General features: G+C 37.5%; 1 protein-coding gene across 3 annotated transcripts in view; it reads left to right on the forward strand.

Moving 5' to 3' along the window:
- The window catches only part of GPATCH2L (G-patch domain containing 2 like), a 71,672-nt gene that overhangs the window by 6,613 nt on the left and 44,449 nt on the right, over positions 1-20,610 (forward strand). Inside the window, exons 3-8 of one of the 3 annotated variants that reach the window (XR_005008979.1) lie at positions 5,532-5,596; positions 7,858-8,034; positions 14,584-14,663; positions 17,061-17,128; positions 18,204-18,352; positions 19,713-19,798. Coding sequence is in view for 2 of the 3 variants with exons in the window: in XM_036735772.1 (XP_036591667.1) it covers positions 5,532-5,596; positions 7,858-8,034; positions 14,584-14,663; positions 17,061-17,128; positions 18,298-18,352; positions 19,713-19,798 (531 nt within the window). In the remaining variant the exon portion in view is untranslated. The remainder of the gene's footprint in view (positions 1-5,531; positions 5,597-7,857; positions 8,035-14,583; positions 14,664-17,060; positions 17,129-18,203; positions 18,353-19,712; positions 19,799-20,610) is intronic. The other 2 variants (XM_036735773.1, XM_036735772.1) reach the window with 2 other exon arrangements.

A 20,610-nucleotide genomic window follows, 5' to 3' on the forward strand; every position in this document is an offset into this window, starting at 1 on the left:
AAGGCCAATTTCACAGGAAAGAAAATATTCCCTTCTCCTAGAAGGCAAGTGACAGAGACAGAGTGCTAAGCCTACCCCTCCCTTTGTAGCCCAGGCTGACCTTCTGCAGCCCTGCAGTGCCTCTTGTTTTCTTATTTTTATAGAAAATCAATATCCCTTCTGACACAAACAATAGTTCAGAAGCAGGAATAAATGGATGAAAGCTGAGCTCTCTGTCTATCACCTCTCACTTAAACTCCCCCAAACTCCTTAATTATGAGCATGCTTTGCTCTAGGTGTTTGCGACACTGAAATTGCTAAATGAGGACCATTTTAACCAAAGATTGGGTGATCAATAACATTCTATAACAGTGGCTTGTTGAATCAATAGCATTCATTATTTCATGGTTAAGGTAAGTAGCCTCCTTTGCAAGTGGAGGTCATTAATCAGTGCTTACTGGAGCTGGGAGAAAGGACATGTCTAGCAGGTTGAAGATAATGTTTTTTAATCCCATAAGTGGGGGTGCTGATCTGTATTTCTCTATATATTTTGCTACTTCTGTAAGCATAGTAGCACCTCAGAATTTTGGGCATCTTCAATAGAATACCTGATTATTTAAAATTCTTATAAAGTTATATAGTTGTTTTCAGTGGTAATTTTAGGTCTATTAGATTAAAAAGGCCCCATTTTTAGAATCAGATTTGTTCACAGAACCATAGGCTAATTCTGGAGAGAGTGTTTTACACTTTTCCCCGGTTTTGAGAATTTAGAGGGATTTTGAAATTTTAACTAGAAGGTAAGAATTAGGGACCTAAAGTTAGGCATTTTCTCTAAGAAATGGTGAAATTGGTTCTATCTGCTATTTCTGAAACTTTTTTAAAAGGTTGACTTGAAGGTCTTCCTTATATACTCTGAAGAAATAGTGAATGGATTAAAATCAAGTCTTTGTATTGGGCTCTGAGGAAAGTAATTAGGTACCCTTGGGGCAACCTAGTCTAAAAGATCTCTGTGAGTTTACTTCAGGTGTACTTTAGGGAATAATACTGAGGTTATTTAGTATAAGAGTAGGGCATTAAAAGGACAGTTTTTTCATCTGTTTCCCCTACCCCCATGGCTTAAAATTACACATCCCTAAGGCCAAGTGAACTTGTTCATTCAAGGTAGAACTTATTTTCATGTAGCTCTCTATTTACTTTTCTTTGGGAAGGGCTGGTCTACCAGCCCAACAGATTTACCAGGGTAGTTTTGCTGTTGCCCAGGAGCTTCCTTCTTCTGAGAGTTAAACTTAAGGTCAGAAGTTTCATTATGTCATAGATTTAGAACTGAAAGAGACTTTAATGTCCATCTCATTTTACAGATGATAAAGTAGGCCCAGAGAATGGAAGTAAGCCTAGGATCTTACCAAGCTACTAAGTATCTGAGGTAGGATTTGAATTTAGGTCTTCTTTAATCCAAGTCTAATGCTTTGTTATGCCATGTTGCCTCTTTCCTCACTGTATTCCTGGATTGGGATATGAGACGAGTTGCACTAAGAGCTGGGTCTATTTTATTCTAATTTTAGGCATATACACCAAGAACCCTGTTTACTCTAGCTTAACCAATGCATTTTCATTTCTTGCCTGCTTGGGAAGTACAAAAATTTAGATGTTATTCAGCTACACAGAGAAATTTGATGCTGATTGTATTGAATGGTTGATTGTTTACTGTTTGTACTGGTTTTGAAGTTTCCTACTTAGGTTCTTTGCTGCTTATTTTTTCTTTTGAGCTCATTCCAGAACAGAGTACCTTATGAGATGCTCTAGTATAGCTGCTTTTGTTGCTGTGTTTGGTCTTGGCAAGTTATTGCGGGATTCACCTCTGGGGATATAACAAGTTCCATAATCTCTCACCCTCAAGGATAAGATGCGCACACATCCACATTTTCAAAATTAAATGGTCAGGCTTTTGTTCAGTTGAAAATTTTCTTTCTATTTTGCATTTTCCCTTTCTATTATCGACTTCCTTGGGGTATGTAGATAGTAGGACAGTCCTGAGAAGACATGAGTAATTTAGTCACTTTTCTCCCATGATTCCAAATTGACATCTGGAATGGTTGTACTACTGTGCTGCTTCACCAAGAATTGCGTCATTGTTACCACAACGTCACTGTCATTGACTTGATTCCTCGTTTTTCATCTTTGCCGTTTGCATGAAGCGAGGTAAAATCTTGGAGCTGTTTTAATTTGGATGTCTCTTACTACTAGTAATTTTGAAGCATGATTTAATGCCATTTATAGTTTTCCAATCTTCCGTTGAGACCTTTGTTCATATTCATAGGAACTATATGAACCTTTGACCACTTATCTGCAAGTTATAGAAAAAACTGGAAGTTTTTTGAGGAAGAAACTATGATTTTTTTTTCAAATATGAATTTTTCAACCATAAATTTCCAAATGCTATTGCTAACTAAATATATCCAAATATTGCATGCAAACATGTTTTTCATGATTGTGAGGTGTAGGTGTATCTCTGAAGAAAATAGCTCTTTCTCATTGTGATCCAGAAACCCCTCTGTTGTTGCACAGAGGGAAAAGGGGTGCCATTTAATGTCTTTTAGTTACTTCATAATTAACTATATAAACATTTTCAACAGCTTCACAGAGAGGCGAGATGACACTAGATGATTAGAGAAAAAAAATAGACAAAGTCATCACAAGATCATTTTATTCTCTGGTAATGATATTGTTAGTAATGGAAAATAAATGTAGGCAGAAAATTTTAAAATTACTCCGGCCTTTGTATTACTTGCCCAGCATTGTTCTTTGTAATGGACAAATGATAGAGATTTTTCCAGTAAGGTTAGGGATAAAGCAGGGATATCTATCATCACAAATTTTTGATATAGTTCTTGAAATGTGAGCTATAAGACAAGGAAAAAAAAAGAAATTGAGGCAGTAAGGTACGCAAAGGGGAAGTAAGATTAATGCTGTTTGCTAATGACTTTTGTGGGTTCATTTTAAGATAAGCAATTCTCAAAAGAAGAAGAGCATACTATCAGTAACCATTTGGGAAAAGATGTACCAACAAGTGTCCAGTCTCATTTTGCATTCATCAGCTGGGCAAAGATGACTAAAAGGGAAAATGAGAATTGTTGAAGGGTTTTTGGGAGAGCAGGCACAGTAATGCATTGTTGGTGGAGTTGTGAATTGCTCCCACCATTTTGGAAAGAAAATGTACTACCAAAGTCTCTAAACTGCGTATCCTTTGACCCATTAATACTAATTAGGCATATACCTCAAAAAGATAAAGGAGGAGGGAAAAGGACCCATATGTATAACAATATTCCTACAAGTCCTTTTTGTTACAGAAAAGAACTGGAAACTAAGGGGGAGGGGCATCAGTTGGGGACAGCTTAATAAATTATAGTATATGAATGTGCTGGGATATTATTGCACCATAAGAAATGACAAAAGGGGTGGAGTAAGAGAAAGCTTCAAATACATATGTGAATTGATGCAAAATAAAGGAAATCAGGAGAACAGGTAATAGAATAATTAGAATACTATAAAGAAAAACAGTTTTGAAAGACAAACATTCTGATCCATGCAATGACTAACTATGGCTCCAGAAGATGATAAAGCATGCTTCCAACCTCTTGACATGGTGCGCTGGACTGGAGTTGTAGAATGAGGTGTAGATTTTCAGACATGGCCAATAGGTGGATTTATTTGGCTTGACCATGTTTATGCTTATTGTCATCTATAATGGAGAGAGTTTTTTTGTTGTAGGGGAAATTGTAGAGGGGACTAGTAAAAGTCTCTACGGAAAAGTTTTATGACGCATTAAAAATGCATGGCTGAGAACAGAAAGAAGCTCAAAGGAGACTGAAGAGCAGAATAATTTGGAACTAATGTGTTGAATTTATTTTATGCTGTAATAAAAAACAAGCAGTACAAAATTGAGATTTGTGGTTTTATATAAAAGATGAAAAAAGGAAACAGCATTTACATTTATAAATGGAGATTATAGTAAAATGAAATAATTTATTAAGAATTCACCTGTTCATGCTGTTGCAAATATCCCAGATTCAGTCAGACAAATTGCTGTTAGCATTACTACTGTATTTGGCTGGATTACAAAATAGAGTAGATCTAGGCCAGAGGACCGTAGCTCAGGAAGCAGATGGAACTTCACAGACTCGGGAGTCCAGAGATAAAAGGTCCAGGGAAGTTGCCTGGTGTGCCTGATGTCATACAAGAGGGACACACCCAAAGCAGGAACCGAACCTAGGCCCTCTTACTCCAGAACCAGGGTTCTTCCCATGGGCAAAGAAGGTATGTTTAAATGCTTCAGAATATAATCATAGGATCACAGATGGAAAATTGGAAGTGACCTCAGAGGACACTGAATCTAATTCCCTCATTTTACAGATGAGGAAACAGGCATAGAATTTGTAACATGCCCAGGGTCACACAGTTAAGTATCTGAGGCAGGATTTGATTTAATGTCTTCTTGACTCAAAGTCCAGCACAGTTGTAAAGTGCTTATCACAGTACCTGGCACATAGTAAGCACTGTATAAATGTAAACCATTATTAGCGTTATGGTTAGCCGCTGTGCCATCTAGCTGCCTGTGATCTTTAGGGATTGCAGTTTTACCAAATATATTTGATAATATGTAACTGTTGTTGCTTCTTGCTGTCCTCAGGTTCTTCTATTTGCAGCGTATGAAAGAAATTGGCCTAGGAAACCTTCATTTCAGAAATCTGAAGATATGATAAAAAAAAATCAAATCATCAGAAGCAGCAGAAACTGCCAATGGTGATGTTTCAGAAAATGAGGCTGATTAGAAATGTCAGATTGAATTAAGCGAGTTTGGTAGTGGTGGTGGCAGTCTCTTTTTTTCTTCTATCTCACCTAGCTTCTTTATGAAAATGAGTGCTTTTAGTACTTTCTTGATATTGGAGATACAAAGTTCAGAAAATGTTATAACTTTCTTTGTTATATTTTGGTGTTGATGGTTTATTGTGTTTCTTGGGTTTTTGTCTGCTCTTATATAGTAGCAGAAAGTAAGATATACTAGGTTCATTAGCGTTTAATAACATTTGTGGCAAAAATTTTTTGTTAAAAATTAAAGTTAAATCTAGGTAGGTTGATATAACACTTTCTAAATTATTTTTGTTGTAGCAAATTACTCGAAGCATTACTTTTGTTTGTAGCAAATGTCTCTTTATGGGGAAACTACATATATCTACATATATATGAATAATGCTGTAAACTAGTTACGCAACTTTACTTCATCAAAGAGTGTTTTCAGTCCAAAGATTTCATTACATTCACATACTCCATGTACAAGACATGGAAAATTTCCAGAAGTTATAAAGCCATGAGTTCTTTTCTGGTTGAGACATGAAATTTTCCCATTCAGAATTTCTGGAAATTTTTCCTTTAATTATTCATAGAGTATGTGGATACAGTGAAATCTTGGAATCTTTAAACTTAATTTGAGATGTCTAAAATATTGTATGACTGGAGCTAATGTATAGTTTTTGTTTGTTTTTTTCTTTTTCCAGTGAAACCAGCAGTGTATGTAGTAGCAGTGACACAGGTCTCTTCACCAATGATGAAGGTCGTCAAGGTAATCTTGATCTCAGGGCCCTGAGGCTGTGCTCAGTATTGATGAAGAGTTGTCTAGTAATCGTAAGAGTGACTCTTTGATGGCACTTATATGATGTATTTGATGTATTTGAATAATAGGTATGGGTCTTTGGGCTGTTATTTTTTCTGAGTCAACAAATATGTCCATCTTTTATAATTGTGTGGTATATAAAACTTGTATAGGAAAAATATAATTGCCTGTATGTATTTTTATTCCTGAAAATGATTAAAATTTTGTTGAGTATGGCTTATTGTAGAAAACATCTTCATGCTATTCTACAAACATGTAATTCGTAACATGGAACACAGCAAGCAAGTTTAATATGTTAATAATAATAATATGTTAATAATAATAAGAGTTTTCGCTTTTAGTGCCTAAGAAGATGTATTTTTTGTTTCATAGGTTTGCCCCATATAATTCTGGGAATGTTGTTTCTCCGTTCTGGGTTGCAGTTCTTTATATAATGAAATTGGATTAGATTTTTTTTTTTAACTAGCTCTAACATTCTAGGATTATTTGTAGGGAGTTAATGGCACAATGATAGTGACTATATTTCCAAGTCATAGTTCACTTTGTCAGACCCCACTAAAAGCTGAAAGGATTCTTTTATGCCTGAAGAGTGTAGGACTATCCCACCCACGCCTCAAAGCTGTCAGAGATCTGAGATAGTATTCTTACCTTCCTACAAGGAATGATAAATTATAGTTTCGGTGGCCTAGTTTGGTTTGGGGGCCTTCTCCCTGGCAGGCTTGTTGGGTCTCAGTACTTGACTCAGTCTTGGTCAAGTCTGGTAATTCTAACCGTGGTCCTTTTTACCTGCACAGAAAACTGTTTGCATATACTGCCCCAAAGTACTCATATCTGATCCCTTATTTTGATTTACTTAAGGAGAAACAATAGAGTGACCTAATAAAATTTTTTTAAGTTTATGAAGCATTATTTTTACACAGGGACATGACTGCAGTATAAAGGATTAAGTTTAGGAAGACCTTTATGAAAATGAGGATTAAATATTGAGTTGCCAAGGGAGATTATGAATTTTTTTCTTGGTGGTCTTCTGTTACTTTCTCTCCCTCTCTCTTTTTTTTCAAATAGAAAGTCATCTTTTAATGGTGGTATAGGTATAGTCCCGAGTAGAGTTAGGGTATCTAGGTTACTTATCAAGATATCTTTTAGCCCAGTGAATTTTTAAAAAAAGTCTTCTGTAAATGCTTAGGAACCACCACTTCCCATTTCAGTAATTTCAGTGCAGTGTTTGGCATTTCTCATACAAAAACATTTATTTGCACAGACTATTCTTAGTGTGAGGTCTAGGGATTATTTTTTTTTGTGGATTAGAAGGTATAATGAAGATGTGTAAGATAGAATATTACATTAAATCATCTTTTATTCTGCTACTTTCCAATTTTCTTGGCAGTTATTGCTGGTTGTATTGGTGTGCCTTTATTGAGGGGACAATGGGCAGACCTGCTTTCATAGGAATATTGTTGAGTACAGACTATTTAACAAGATACAGTTTGTTAGTTGCATAAACTTTGGTTTTTGGAGACCTCCAAAATAATTTAATATTAGTCACAATCCTGTGTTTAAATTCAGATGACTGGCAGGTTCAAAGTAGTTCTCCTAGGATGCAATTCACAGCACAATTAATGTATCCATTAACTCTTACATTGTTACTGGGGTAATAGGTGTAGTCCTTTGTTGTCCTGCCCATTGTTTCTTAATTCTGTGGTTTTGAGAAGAAAAATGAGGAAATTTCCCATGTTTATGTTTTGGCAGGCAGAAGTTTTCTCAACAACAGAGTACATTTTGTTTCACCTGTAGCCGGAGGACACCTTAAACTGAGAGCTAGGAGATGGGATTTCAGCCCTGGCCTGATCATTAATAATTGATTACGTATATGACCTTGAGCAAAGAACATAATTTTTCTGGGCCTCAGTTTCCTCATCTATAAAACAAGGCGATTGGATTACGTAATCACTAAGATCCCTTCCAATTCTGAAATTCTGTTTTTCCTTTTAATTTTGTAGTGGTAGCATATTGAGCCAGTGCTAAATTGCTTGTCTTCCTCCCATTAATGAACTCTTGGGGAGGAAGATGTGAATATATATAATTTTTATTTGATAAAAGGAGACTATGTCACTTTAAAAGGGTTACGTAAAATGTGGTATTATGAAATTTTGTTCATTTTGGTCTCCTTATAAGACTTAAGTGTTGATAACTCAGCTTACCTGTTTCAGGGGATGACGAACAGAGTGATTGGTTCTATGAAGGTGAATGTGTCTCAGGATTCACAGTCCCCAATCTCCTCCCCAAGTGGGCACCTGATCATCGATCTGAAGTAGAGAGAATGGATGCAGGACTAGACAAACTTTCAGATTCCACATTCCTTTTGCCCTCTCGTCCAGCTCAAAGAGGTGAGTCCCCAATGTGCTTGGTAAACAAAGTTAATGATAATTTAGTTATTTGGCCACACATCTGATTAGCTGTAGTCTGGATAATTGTTCCACAGCTGAAGCATCCATAAATTCCTGTCTGCCTGTTGGTGAATGTCTGAGGATGTTCTTGGGATTCCTCCGGACAACTGTATAAGTTTGAGTTTAGACTGGAATGGGACCAAGGCTAGAGATCTTGAAACCCACCTAGGCGGCTACTGGAGGCTTCAGAGCTGGCTCACCATCTCTCTAGGCTTCAGTTTCCTCATTTGTAAAACTGAGATAAAGTGGAATGTGGTGGAGTACACAGTGAGTTGAGAAGAGTTCCTTCAGTCCAGTGCTGCCAGTAGCATTCTTGTTAGGATACTGCAGGTCAACACCTTGTCTCATTGCCTACTTGCTGAGCCACATTGGAGCTAAAGGTTTGTTAGCGGCCCACTGGAGGATGCTGAAATGTTGGCTCTTTGGGCTTGATGAGAACAGATTTCAGTAAGAAATGGTTGTAGAATACTGGCTTGTTATTAAGAGTTGATTAAAAGGTATTTCTTTGAATAACTCTTATTCCCATTTTTAGTTTATGGTATCATAAAATTATAGAATGTTAAAGTTGGTGAAGGCCTTAAAGACTGTCTAGTCCAACCTTTTAATTTTAATAGATTCTTTATACTTATTGCAATTTTTATTGCCACCGCCCCTCTCCATCATTTCATGTTCATTCAGTACATCACCCCTGCTCTGATCTCATTTTTTCTCCTTCACATTCTCAGTCTTGTAGTTGAACACTTCAGCTCTGTACTGCCTTATACTGACTCACTTGGAACTATTGCCACTCACAAATTACCAAACCCTTACTCTGGGTTGAACTTCTCTCCCCTAAGCTCCCCCAAATCCATCTTGTCTGTTTATATTTATGTGCTAATTGATATCCCAGAACTGTGCAGACATTATCTTCTGCAACTTTATGTTACCTGATTTCAGCTGGATCCTTGTAGCTCAAGATAAGTTTTTTATTTTCTCCTATTTGACTTATACTCTAATAATAACTATTTCATGATTTCTGGCCTTAACCCCTTTATGCCATCCTTCCCCCACTTCCCCCACTTCCCCCAAGCAAAGGACCTGTTGTCCTACTTTAATTAAAAAAAACAGGCTGTCTACTGTCAGCAACTTCTTGTCTCCTATTTCACATCACAGACCCCCTCTACTTTGTTTTCGTTCTCTTCCTTTGCTCCCATCTCTGAGGAAAAGGTGGTCTTTTTTTCTGTGCCAAGATTGGGTTCAGAATTGAACAGAAGCGTGAAAGCAGTCCAGATTGCCTTTGGGAAATTACAGAGGTATTTTAATAGTGCCAGTATTTAATAGTGTAAAAAACAAAAGCATATCTTTTTTACCCTAGTATTCTTCTATTGGTGTTGCGTGACTGAAAAGCATGGAATACTTCAGTATCTGAAGAATTGAAATTGAGACTCTCAGATGCATTCAAATATTGATGTATTGACTCTGCCATCCCCTTCAGACTATCCTCATAGCTAGCTCCCTGTTTCCTTTCATAATGAGACTCATAGGAGAAGCAGTCTTCAGGAGAAGTCAACTCATCAACACTTCCTACTCACTTTTTCACCTTGTAGTTTTCCTTTCCAGGCTCAGCTAAACTTTTCTGAGGTGACTAACAGTCACTGCCAGATCCAGTGACTTGTTTTTCTTTCAGCTCATGTGCTATTTATCTTTCTGTAGCATTCAGCACATTGACCACCCTCTCCTCCTACACTCTCTTGAGATGCTTTTCTCTCCTGGTTCTTTTATTTGTTGATTTCTTCATGCTCTGCTGGATCAGTGTATATTTCCCCCTTTAGCATGGGTGTTGCTCTTGATGGCCGTAATTATCTACTTCCATAGTCTTCATTACTACCTGTAAGCAAATGATTCCAAAATCTCTTTTCTTAGTTTTAAGCTTCCTGAACTCCAGCTGCCTGCTGGAGATCTCCACCAGGATATCTTGTCACTATTATGTTCAAAACAAAACTCATTTATCTTTTCCTGTAAACCTCCCCGCCATTACAACTTCCCTATTTCTGCTAAGGGCACCGCCATTCTTCTTGTCACTTTGAAGTTATCCTGACTTTTTACTCTCCCACACCCCTTCGCATCTAATCACTTGCCAAATTTTGTTGATTCTGCTGCCACAAAATCTCTTTTATCTCTCCCATGTTCCCCACTCACAATGCTATAATCGTAAGTCAGGCTCTCATCATTTCTTACTTGGATTATTAAACTTGCCTTTTTATTTTAATATTTTATTTTTTTACTTTTTGTTTTTATATCACTTTTATTTTTGAATATATTTCTCCCTCCTGTCTTCTTTATGTCACTGTAGTCACTGTAGTTTCACAATGGATTTTTAGATTATTATTTGATCTGGTGCTATTTTTTAGAGCTTTGCTTGAGTTAGGGATGTTGAAATGGATCTGTCTGCCTCCAGTGGGCAGTTATCTTAGCCAGGAGTCATATCGTAGCCTTGTAAGTATTCTTTCTGCCTCTAGAACTCAGTAGACAAGTATTTACGTGCTTATGTTCCAAGCACTGTGCTAGACCCTGGGGATACAAAGAATAAGACAATCCTTACTTTTGGGGATATAACAAATATGTGTATCAGTGTAGTATTCCCACAACTTTTTCTAGAACCTCTGGTTTGGGTCCCCAAAGGGTAGCTGACACTCTCTGGTTATCCATTCTTAACACCGTAGTGTCTATGTTACACACACGTGCGCGCGTGCACACACACACACACACATGCACACACACTCATGTTACATAAATTATGTAAGTTATAAAGTTAATTCATGAGCCCTCACCAGTGTGCATTGGTAACCATCTGTTAGACTCTCAGCAAAGGCCTATGATGCTATGTTAAGAACAATAATTGCAAAACATTTTTCTTGTAAATATGGAGCACACTGTCCTAAAAATACATAGAGTATTTATGGAAAGTGTGTGCTCAGCCTTATAGTTCAGTTGTAGTGAGGCACATGTGTAGGAGACGTGTGGCAAAGGCAACTCATAACTGGTAGTAGTAGCAGTAGTAGCAGTAGTGTAGTTTCTGGGAGCCCTTTCTCACCTTGTAATAGCTCCTCTTCGATATGACATTTCTGCTTAGCCAATTGTTTAGCAGTGTTCCCAGCTTCTGCTCTTCTCAGGGATTCCATTCCTTGAAACTGCTTCCTCCTTAAGTGACTGACTTTCTGTATCCATGTCTGTTTAGAGTGTGGGTCTTTGTTCCCTCAGTTGTGCCTGGAACTCTCAAACTGATGAACTCTCCGGACTGCTGGATGTGGGAGAGAGAGACAGACTATTACATAGAGTTACTGTGTTGTGTTTTGTCTTTATACTTCCCAATTATTTGATCAATAAGCATTTATTAAGTAAGTGCCTACTTCGTGCCAGGGCTGTGTGAGGAGCTGGAGATATGACAATAGAATAATCCCTGCCTGTGGTTAATCTTGAGATTTGTGCTTTTTTGTTGTTGTTCCAGACTGATGGGTTCATCAGTGTGAGAACCTTCCTCCGTGGAAACCTACTTTACCAAAGCAAATCAGACCCTCATTTGTGTCTTACAGTCTTAGCCAGCTGACGGGGCACTGAGAGACTTGTCTGTGGTCTAGAAACAGGACTTATACCCAGGGCTTTCTGGCTCCAGGGTTTGCTCTTTTGTACTATGTGCATGGTATAGGTACTTAAGAAATTTTTCCTGAGTTGAAGAAATAGGTTTAGAAAGGTTGAGGGTCTTGTCCAAGGTGCTATAAGTTAGCACTTTCCAGTTTTACTAGGAATTAGGTTTTAAATTGGCAGTCCAGGGCTCTTTCCATTATGCCATTTTACTTCCTTATCACTTGTGAAACAGTGGAATAGACATTGAACTGGGATTTGAGACCTCTCTTCTAGGCCTACCCTCCCTCTGCCTTCTGCCCCCCTTGTTTCTTTGGCTTCTCGTGAGGTAGGTGGCCTTAGGCAAGTCAGTTATTTAGCCTTTCTGAGCCTCAGTTTCCTCACCTACCAAGTAAGGGGATTGGAATAGATGATCTGAGATCCATTGCAGCTCTAGAATTCTGTAACTTTGATTCCCAGTAATGAATCAATCAGTTTTTATGAAGCTCCTGATTTGCATTCAGTACTCTTCTTAATGTTTTATCACTGATATGGTAAGTTTGAGGTATATTATTTGTAGAACTTTTAGCATGGTGCCTGGCACATAATAGGCACTTAATAAATGCTTATTCCCTCTTTTCTCCTTATTTTTTCTTCCCTCTCTTCTTCAGGAACTATTTAAGATCCTTAGTTCAGTCAGTTTTACATGTAAAAGAATAGCTGTGTATGAGGTATGACTTACCAATATTTTAATATATTTCAGAACTCTTACATTGTTTTCCTTAGAATAGGCACCTTGAGAAACTATACGCTTATTCTGGTGATAACTGCCATTACTTAGGATAGTTTCAGAATTCCTTGTTTAGCATTGGCTTCTGCCCCCAAATTTTAATTTTCAACTTACTCTGTTTTCTAGACTTGGCTCTGAAGTACTGAGATTATTTTAAAAATCAGATCTACCACCAGAGAATGAAGATTTTTCACCATTGAGAATGTTTGAAAGAACATTCCATGGCTCTAAAGTCAGTTTCAAAATTGTTGTGAGCAGTGGTAGCACCCCTGGAATAAATAAGTTTTGACTTTAGGTTATGACTGTGAAGAGGACAACTCATTTGAATTTATAAGTTTTAGTATGTGTTTAATTTTTTTTAAAGGCACGTTACCTTGGAAAAATTTGCTAATGATTTTAATAGAGCTGCTTTCTACTTCTCTGGTTGTAATAGAAATTGAGTTTTTGGTAAAGACTAGCATCAGTGTTGCAGCCTAGCTTGAGGCCTACCTTTTAATATATTTTCGAGTTAACAGACCCCTGAACTTCAGTCCCGTGTCTCTATCTGTATTGGATATGTCAAATTGGTTGTCCTGGAAACATCTCAAACTAACATGCATAGCTAATATCTAATATCTAATTTGGATAACTAATGTCCAAAGCAGAATTCATTTTTTTTTTCCATAAACCTACTTCTCTTCCAAACTTCTCTATTTCCTTCGCAGTCATGACCATCTTTCCAGTTCTGAAGTTTGTAGCCTTTGCATTCTCCTCGTCTCCTCACTCTCTCACTCTCACCCCACATATCTAGTTGCTAAATTTTGCCATTTCTACCTCTTCAACATCCCTGGCATCTGAACCCATTTCTATTCACACAGCCACCTTCATCATTTCATTCCTAATTTATTGCATTGGCTTCCTAATCGGTGTTCTTGCCGCAAGGCTTTTCCCCAGCACTAGTCCGTCTTCCACATAACTGCCAAATCAGTTTTCCTTAAGATTTCCTTTGTCCCTCCCATGTTCAGTAAACTTCAGTGGCTTTTTATTGCCTTTCAGATAATATATATGTGTATAAACTCTTCACTTTAACTTTTAAAACTCTTTACAAGTTGGCTGTAAACTATCTTTCCAGCTTTTTTATATAGTACTTCCTGTCCCATGCTCTATAATCTAACCACACTGGCTTTGTCTCTTTCACACAGCCTTCTCCATGCCAAAAGTGTACTTTTCCTTACTTTTGCCTTATAGATTTCCTTCCTTCCAAGATGCAATTATCATGTTCTACATGAAACCTTTCCTGACCCCTATCCAAAACCCCCTCCCCTTTTTGTCCTCCCCCCCAAGATATTTTGCATTTATTCTGTTTATATTCATTCTCTCTTTCCCTCATGCCATTAAAATGTAAGCTCTTTGAGAGTAAGGATTGTTTAATTCTTTGTATTTGTTCCCCTCTCACTCTCCGCCATGACCACAGGGCCTAGAACACTACTTGACACTTTGTAGGTACTTAATAAATGTTTGTTGAATGACTGCTTATTTAAAAAGAAACAGCTTAATTATAGAAGAAACAGGGCACAAAGGATAAAGTGTTGAGTTTGGAAACAGGAAACTTGGGGTCAAATCCCACTTCTGACACATATTAGGTATGTGGCCCTAGACAAGTCACTTAACTTGTAAATGCAAATTCCTTGATTAGTCATGTAAATATAATAATAATAAGCCAAGACTTATTTTTATCCATGGGTTGTGATCTTCATTGGTGAAAGTAGTTCCTCACACTGATGACATCATAGATTCTCCCTGCATGTTTAAAATTGTGGGAATTGAGGAGTTAGGGTTTTGGAATACCTAAATTTGGGAAATGAGCTTTATGAGTCCAATTTCCACGGTAAAATTAGTAGAGTTTTGTTGGTAAAGCCTTCAAGGTAGCAAATATTCTCAATAAGTAGTTAGCTTTATTGAGTACTGAGACTATAAGCTCCTTTAGGATAGAGATGGTTTCACTGGCTTATTGTTTTTAAAATTCCCAGCACCTGCTGTGGTGCCTTGAACATAGTACTTGATTAATAAATACTTGCTCAATTGAAATTAAACGCTGAGGTCTTTCCCTTTATTTCCAGGGTTCCATGCACGCTTGAATCGGCTCCCTGGAGCTGCTGCCCGATGCCTCAGAAAAGGACGAAGAAGGCTTGTTGGAAAGGTGAAGCCCCTCAATGTATTTATTGGCCTAAATAGGGTAATAATAATGCCACCTATTGAGTATGTATACTCAATCAGAAGTGTTTCTGTAAGTTAACAGTATTTCCCCATAGCCAATTTAGCATGCTGGTATTACTTCTGTTAGATCATATAACAGAACTGAATTTATTTGGGAATGAATGGAAAGCTACAGAGCTTGTGGCCCACTTGCTGAGGCACCCCCCCCCCCCCAATTCTTGTTTAAACTTAATTCTGTCTTCTGCTTCAAGTAGAGAAAGTATTGGCCAACAGAGGATTTATTGTGAATCATTTTGTAGTTCAGACCCGCACTTTCCTTATGTTCTGTACTTCAGCTTACTGTTGTATTAACTATGTTACTTAAAGTCTTTTTGCTCTGAGATCTTTTCTATCCCTTATGAAGATTTCTTTGTTCATTTGACTTTTCATCCCAATATTTGTAAGAGACCATCAGAAATAATAGCTGCTACTGAATGAGGCTTCGGGTCTCTTTAGGGACATTTAGGACACAGGCAGTCTTTAGTCTGTTACTTTTTTTTTAAAGCTTTCTGAGATACATAATCAGGGCCAGAAGCATAGGAGCCCTATTTGTCCAGAGAGGGTTAGAAGGAGAGTTAGAGGTAGGAATATGAGGAAGATAATGGAGAATGTATTTATTTTCTGAAGTTTAAAAGAACAGAATACCAGTTTTGAAAAAACTTCTATGGAGATGGGGATGTCACTTTTTGTAGTCATACTCCTGCCCCCATATAGAGGTCATTTAGCCCCACTTCCTCATTTTACATGAGCAATCTGAGAACCAGAGAGGTGTCTTAGACCTCTGAGTTTGGCCCTTTTTCTACTACAGTACACTGCCTGGACTCATTTGTGTACATTCAGATGTCCCCTGTCCCTTTTGCTCTGTTGGAAGCATAGTTGGAGTACATGATAAGATTATGTAGTGGTAGGGGGTGGGGGGGGGAAGAAGGAGGACTGTATCACTTCCCCCCTGCCCCCCCCCAATCTGGTCTGTCTACTAGATTTGATAGCTAATAGTCTCCTTTCCACCTGTCAAAGTTTATTTTAGCTATTGTAAAATAAGAGCCTTTAGCTGGTATGGAGTAAATCAGGCTTTCTTTAGCTAGGAGACAATAAGAGTCTATTGGAAATATCTCCAACGATTTCAAATGAATAGGATAATATTTACTTGTTAAATTCATCTTCATCACCTCAAAGGGGTATTTGTCATTTACAGTGGAGGTCACTGTCCTACCCACCTCCCCCTACTTCCTCATTCCCTGTCCCTCTCTTCTCTTTTTCTAAATGGTAATCATAAATAATGAGTTTCATTCACAGCTCCCTGCCAGCGAGCTGCTAATTACTGAAAGTATGGCTTGTAATTTACACAGTAATAAACTGTAAATTTAAACATTACGGCACTTTAAGTTAATAATTTTTCTGCTGTAACAAATAGCCCATTTTTCACTCATCTCTTCCTGTGGGCCCCCTACCTCATGTGTGTCTGTGACCAGGAGGCATGGCCATAAGAGATGAAGAATACAGGGTGTAAAACCTTTTCATTTAGCTCCATTCCCGCCCAGAACCTGACCTCAAATTAATTTTCTATAGCAAATTGTTATGCTAAGATGTGCAGCTTAATGCTTAGATTAATTCACCACATAGATGAACACACAAAATACCTGCCCAGAGACTGTGTGCACACAACAGGCTTATATATTTCTTGACTTTTGTGCACACTTGACTTGTGCTTACCCAGCCTTAACATTTATACATATTTGTGCAACTCTTATTCATGTTATGTATTAGTATGTGCACACAGCCTAGTCCATTTGCCTTCACAGATACTGTAATGGATGTTCATGTTGAGTGAAGGGTGAGTTCTTCCTGTCATTTCACTATATTCCAAAGATGATGGTTCTGTGCTCATTTACATTCTGAGACCTGTGATGTCAAAAGCTTAGGCTAAAGACTGATCAGTTTGTGAAAAACAGTACCATTTTCTGTTTTTTTGGGAAAGAGGGGGAGGGGAAAAGGGTTTGGTTAGTAGGATACCAATATGTGGTGACTAATTTTAGCCTTTGAGTCCTTAGTAATTCATTCAGCTCACTTAGCAAACGTTCACCAGGACTGCACTAAATATTTGGGAGGGATATGAAGATTTACCTTTATGGAGCTTATAAGTAAGCATATTAGGCCCATTGGAAACAAGTTAACCTGGGCTCCACTATTGACCGATGTCTTTGAATTTGACTTTAACCATAGATGAACCAAGGATGTGAGTTTGAGGTACTTTTCAAAAAGTCTGACAGAAAATCATGCTTTGCTCTGTGTGTCATTGTTCATGGTAGTGGTGACATATTTCACTTCTCTGTCTTTTTAGGAGACCAGCATGAGCACTTTAGGGACTGAGAGGGTAGGCCACATAATTAGTGACCCACATCAGAAAGAGTAAGTACCTATTGTGTTTCTGGTTGGCTGATTTAAGCTCTGAGAAAGAGAAAGATCAGGAATTTCCTGTTCCATGTAGGGGGAAGGGGAATTTTTATAGCCACTAGAAATTTGTCATTAAAACCAGAATTTTAGCATCATAAAAGAGGCTTTGAAATCCAGTGAAATGTTCTTTATGGCATTTGTCCTATCTAAAGCACTGACCCATATGACGTTATGTCTTTTATAGCCGTTTTTTCATTTCTAGTCTGCTTTTTCTCCTTGCTTTGCTTTTTAGGCATATTTGCTATTAAAAGGTAGCCACTCATAAGGTTTTTGTACTCTGAACTCCTAGCTTAATAGTTATTTTTCTCTTTTAATAAAAATTTACAAAATTGATAATTATCTTCACCCTCCACCTCCTTTGCAAATAATAAATATATATTGAGTGCCTACCACTACTTGCATTGGGTTAGATACTGAGTGGCAAAGTAGAGGAAGCTATCAAAATAAATCATGCTTGGTGTTAAATACAAGAGATCTCATGCAGCTTTATAGAGAAAGAATTTTTGTGCTAATTATTGGTGGTGAAATCCTTCAAGGAACTCCGTTTTGAACAAACTATTTATTGTAGGAGAAATGTTGTGTCCTTTCTCATGACAGCCATATGCAGTAAATCTTATTCCACAAAATATGATGGCCCTTTGGTATTTCTTCTTGAATATATTTGTTTATCCCACATAGGTACTATTCAGTCTATAACAGCAGGCAAAGATACTTATAATCTGTGGTTAAGCTCTTGTTGACTTGTGGGTCAGGTTGTCAGTTAGCAGTTTATTTGCATAGCTTAGCAAATGGATTCATTATCATGTTGCCCCATACTTGATATTCTCATTAGGAGGCTTTTCCTTTGAAAAGTTGTTTCCAGTGTGAAGCTTGCACATGTTTAATATTTCTTTCCCTTTCTCCCCCAACTCCATCTTTTCATTTCCTTAATTTGTTTTCCTTTCCTCTCTTTGTTTTCCTTTCCTTTATCTTTTTTTTTCTGCTTCTTGTATTTTGTTTTCTTCCCCTTTTTGTTCTTTCCTCCCTTTAGTTTCTGGTTACCATCAACAGGGAAGAGAGAGCGCAACCAGGTAAGTTGGCTCTTCTGTCATCTTTATTTTCTCATTTGGTTTCCTTTTCTTTAGAAAGAACAAAGTGTTGACTTCTGATTTTCCCCACATTCCTGCCTGTTCACATGAGGTAAGGGAGTCCTTATCCACACATTTAACTTTGGTGTTCTAAACATTCTGTGTTCCCTGGATGTTTGGCTCTTCTTGAATTATGTTATGCCTTAGGTTGCTGTGGCTAATTTCTTTTTCAGTGTTTAGTGTTGTGGTGGTTACTTTATTTTTCAGTCACTGATTCTTTATAGGATGTCTGGTGGTAATCAGTTACTTTGTTTTGAGCTGGCAGCAAGGATATCATAGAAGGAATGGCATGTAGATTTTTCCACTTTGAGTTCTAGGGGTTTCTTTCTCCTAATGATTAGTCTTACAGAAGAGAATATGTAGTTGTTGAGGCTGATCAATAAGAGTTCTTACTTCCATGTGCCCCTGTTGGATTTGGATATCTGTTAGTGAAATGGCTGTCCTAATAATAGAAATGTATTCATATCTAGAAGCTGGAAAGTCATTTTTACTTTTTAAAAGATATGTTTAGGTCTGGGCTTTTTGGGGGATGCTTAAAGTGATTTTGAAAACTTGGACAAAGGAAGCAAGAATACAGCTATCTTGAGTTATTAAAAGTATTAATTAGCTTTCTTTATGCCAAATGTATCATACAGTACCTGACATTTGTATAGTACTCTCTTTTTCTAAACCTTTTAAAGTTTTATCCCAATAACCCTGTGAAGTGATAGGTAATAATAAATAGCACTTTCAAGGTTGCAGAATACTTGATGTACCATATCTCATTGGAACCTCACAACAACCTTGTGAAGGAAGTACTACAGGGATTATTCTTTTATTCCTTATTTCAGCTCTTAAGTTTCAGAAGAGGGATTTGAACCCAGGTCTTCTTAGCTCACGTCTGGCACTTTATAGCATTTCCCTGTTAGAAAACACTGTAAAAGCCAAGAAGTAAAATCACATTGCAAGTTAGTGGCACTGTTGTGACCAAAACCTGGGTTTTATGATTCCCTGTCTATACTATTTTCAAAACATCATATTGCAGATATTTTTATCATCCATCAAAATGTTTCTCTAAGTTAGGTTAGAAAGTAATAATTTGCTAGTCTACTTGAGAATGAGTTCGAATGGAGTCCAAGTTGATAGGCAAAACTGCCAGTTAATGGTACCTTTGCAGAAAATGCTGTACATTAAAAGGTTTTTAGAGGACTAACAGAATAGAAGAATAGTCATTCTTTTTGGGGGAACTGGACTAGTCATGCTGCAAGCACACAGCATAATGTTGAGCATTATAGCCTCACTAAGTAGTTTTGTGATAATGTTGCGGGATAGCATACGTGGTTGAGGTGTCTGACAGTGGGATTATTTTTTCACATTCAGATTGTATCTTTCAAGTGGGTCTTATTGAAATTACTTCCTTTTTGTTCTTTCAGTTCAATCCCCTTTCTCCCCTCTATTCTTTGGATGTTCTTGCTGATGCTTCCCACCGAAGATGCTTACCAGCACACTGTTCTGCCAGGTAATATTTCTAGTCTCTTGGAGGGACTTCTCTCATTTCCTTCTAGTCAGTGCCAATAAAACCTCATCTGAAAAGAATGTTATTAATAGTGCTTTTCCAGGGAGAGGTTCTCTTAAGGAACTAGGTGAGAAAAGCAAATTAAATAGGCTTTTCTTTTTACCACAAAGGTGGAGTTGGATAGTTAGTCTAAGGTTATCTCTTAATTTGGTGCAAATTGATATACCTGAGAAGCTTGTGTATTTCAAACATATTTGTTGTGTGTGTATTGTACATGCAGTTCCTTAGCCAGTTCTTGACCTAATGGCAAAAAAGTCCATGCATTTACTCATTTAATAATTTTTGTATAGGGTTGGCTGTGCAATATTTGAAAAGATGAAGACTCTTCATGGGCGCAGTCATTGTTATCACATGAAGCTGTGACTCCAGTCACAGGCCTCTGATATACTGCAGAATCAAGTGGGCAAGTTGGGAAAAAGTCTTGTGAAAGAAAAAATATTACAAATGGTTGTAAAAGAAAATATGAAAACTTTTTAGTTAGTGTAAGCCACTCCTCTCTTAGCATTTACTCTGGATTTAAATCCTCAGTTTAAAAAGGCAGTGTGAATGCAGTTCCCTGGCATTTGGTTGGGGCTTTTTTGTTTAGGTGGCTATTGCTTTCATCACATGTAAATACCCTCAGACAGACCCAGCATGCTGCATCGTGTCAGAAGCAAAGTGGAGTGAGTAGTTTTGCCCTCAGCCTAGGTCTGCCAGGAAGGTTATACAGTGCTGAATTAATTAGTATCTGTGCCTTCATTGGGATTCCTTGTTTC

This window comes from Trichosurus vulpecula, chromosome 8 (assembly GCF_011100635.1).
Source record: "Trichosurus vulpecula isolate mTriVul1 chromosome 8, mTriVul1.pri, whole genome shotgun sequence".
NCBI classification, from domain to species: Eukaryota; Metazoa; Chordata; class Mammalia; order Diprotodontia; family Phalangeridae; genus Trichosurus; species Trichosurus vulpecula.